The 1655-nt window shown below is 55.5% G+C and overlaps 2 protein-coding genes across 2 annotated transcripts in view; both read right to left on the bottom strand.

Moving 5' to 3' along the window:
• Positions 1–1050, bottom strand: DQ04_08931030 (hypothetical protein; the record flags this gene model as incomplete). The annotated part of the gene is made up of 1 exon (XM_009315755.1): positions 1–1050. A coding segment is annotated over one exon (1050 nt), but the record flags the coding sequence as incomplete, so codon positions are not given.
• A 560-nt stretch (positions 1051–1610) lies between these two features.
• DQ04_08931020 (hypothetical protein) overlaps positions 1611–1655 on the bottom strand; it is a gene marked incomplete at both ends in the record, with an annotated part of 1353 nt that continues 1308 nt past the window's right edge. Inside the window, one exon of the mRNA XM_009315754.1 lies at positions 1611–1655. This exon is cut by the window's right edge and continues 1308 nt beyond it. Within this exon, the coding sequence (XP_009314029.1) occupies positions 1611–1655 (45 nt within the window).

Here is a 1655-nt window from a genome sequence, read left to right as displayed (position 1 = left end):
CTCCTCTCGCTCCACCCGGTGCGCCTTGTCCTTCAGTTGTTCGAGTTGCTGCTGGGCATTCTGTAGTGAAGTTTCAGCGGCCGTTCGGGCCGACAGAATCGCCTTCATTGAAGCTGCAGCGGCTTCCAGCGTAGTCTCAACAGTAGTCAGCGCCTGTTTGACGCTTCCAGCTACTTCCTCACCATTATTGGCAGCTTTGGACTCTAACATCGCTTGCTTGACACGGTTGTAAGCCCTCATTGTAATATTCTGAGCAGCTTTTAGCCTTTCTTTTTGCTCATCGGTTGGCTTTTCGGTAATTGTGGGTATGACTTTCATCGCTTCCTGCACTGCCGCTTCGGCTTCGGTTGCTGCATTCTTATGTATGAGGGCAACCTCACGTGCCATCTCCGCCGCCACGAGGGCTGCGCCCACTGCAGTCCTTGCGCCCTCCACTGTCGCCTTTGCCTCTCTTTCAGTCTTCGTAATGTAGGCCTCTGCGTCGGTTGGCTCCGCCCCAGCCAGGCTGAGGTGCCGCAGCGCCTCGTCGGCCTTCGCCTTTGCGTTCTTGATCTTCTGCACCACACCGTCGGCATCCAAAACGGTCTGTACAACACCCGGCATCAATGCCGTTATCTCTTCCTTTGCCCTCTCTGCATCGGCTTTCTTTTCTTCCGCCTTTTTGGGATCCGCTTCTTTAAGGGGTTCCTTTAGATTCTTCAGCGTGATGGCCGCCCTGGAAACATTTGAAATTGCAGAAGAGACAGCCAGTGCATTCTTCTTCACGGCATCAGCATTCATTTTGATAGCCTCCACCACCTCCAGGGCCTTCTCCGCCGCCTCCTTCGTTTCCTTCAGTGCAGCCTCAGAACCCTTCGTGGTCTGCTCCTTTTTCTTCGCCCCCTCTATAGCAGCCTTCGCTTTTTCAACCTCCGCCTCGTGAAGAGCAATCCTTGCCTTAATATCACTGGAACTTACAGCCGACTCCTCAGTCGCAGCAGCCGTCACGCACAAGGCCGTGCAGCACAGAGCAGCGGCCAACAAGCACACAACGCGGCGCACTGTTACCATGATTCAATATCGCTTCAACAGCTGGGGTCTGCAGGGAGGAGAGAAGAGAGACGCTGCACAGCAGACAGCCCCAACACACACACACGGAGCGGAAGGGAGCAGCAGGCACAACACAGGCGGCATCAACCATGATAAAAAGAAACCCATTAGAGAAAAGAGAAGTGGACGGCGGAAGAGACACACACACTCCGCTGGAGTCCAAAAGAAAGAGGGAACAACGAGGCAGCAGCAGCGCACGTGGACGCAGTCGTACTGCTGGCCCTCATGTCCCGGTGTGTGTGTGTGTGTGTGTGTGTCCCGGTGCGCGGCACAGAGACGACGGGCGGGGCGAAGGACGCACCACACACACAGAGAGAGAGAATGATGAAAAGAGAATCCCCAGCAGGAGAGACAGTTAGTGGGCGGCGCACAGCAGCGCGCAAAGCAAAGCCCAAGCAAGAAAAGAAAACACGCCTCCCCCTTCCCAAAGTGCAGTGCACAGTGCGTGTTGTCGAGGGCAAGTGGGTCGGCGTTACGCCCACAACGGGATAGCAAGAAGCGAAAAAAAAGGATCTTACCAATCAGGCGTGCAGTCCTCGGGGCTCAGCAGAATTACGGTCGGAGCA

The sequence above is a fragment of the Trypanosoma grayi genome (genome assembly GCF_000691245.1).
Source record: "Trypanosoma grayi strain ANR4 Tgr_893_V1, whole genome shotgun sequence".
Taxonomy (NCBI): domain Eukaryota; phylum Euglenozoa; class Kinetoplastea; order Trypanosomatida; family Trypanosomatidae; genus Trypanosoma; species Trypanosoma grayi.
This window is presented reverse-complemented; position numbering and strand designations above follow the sequence as displayed.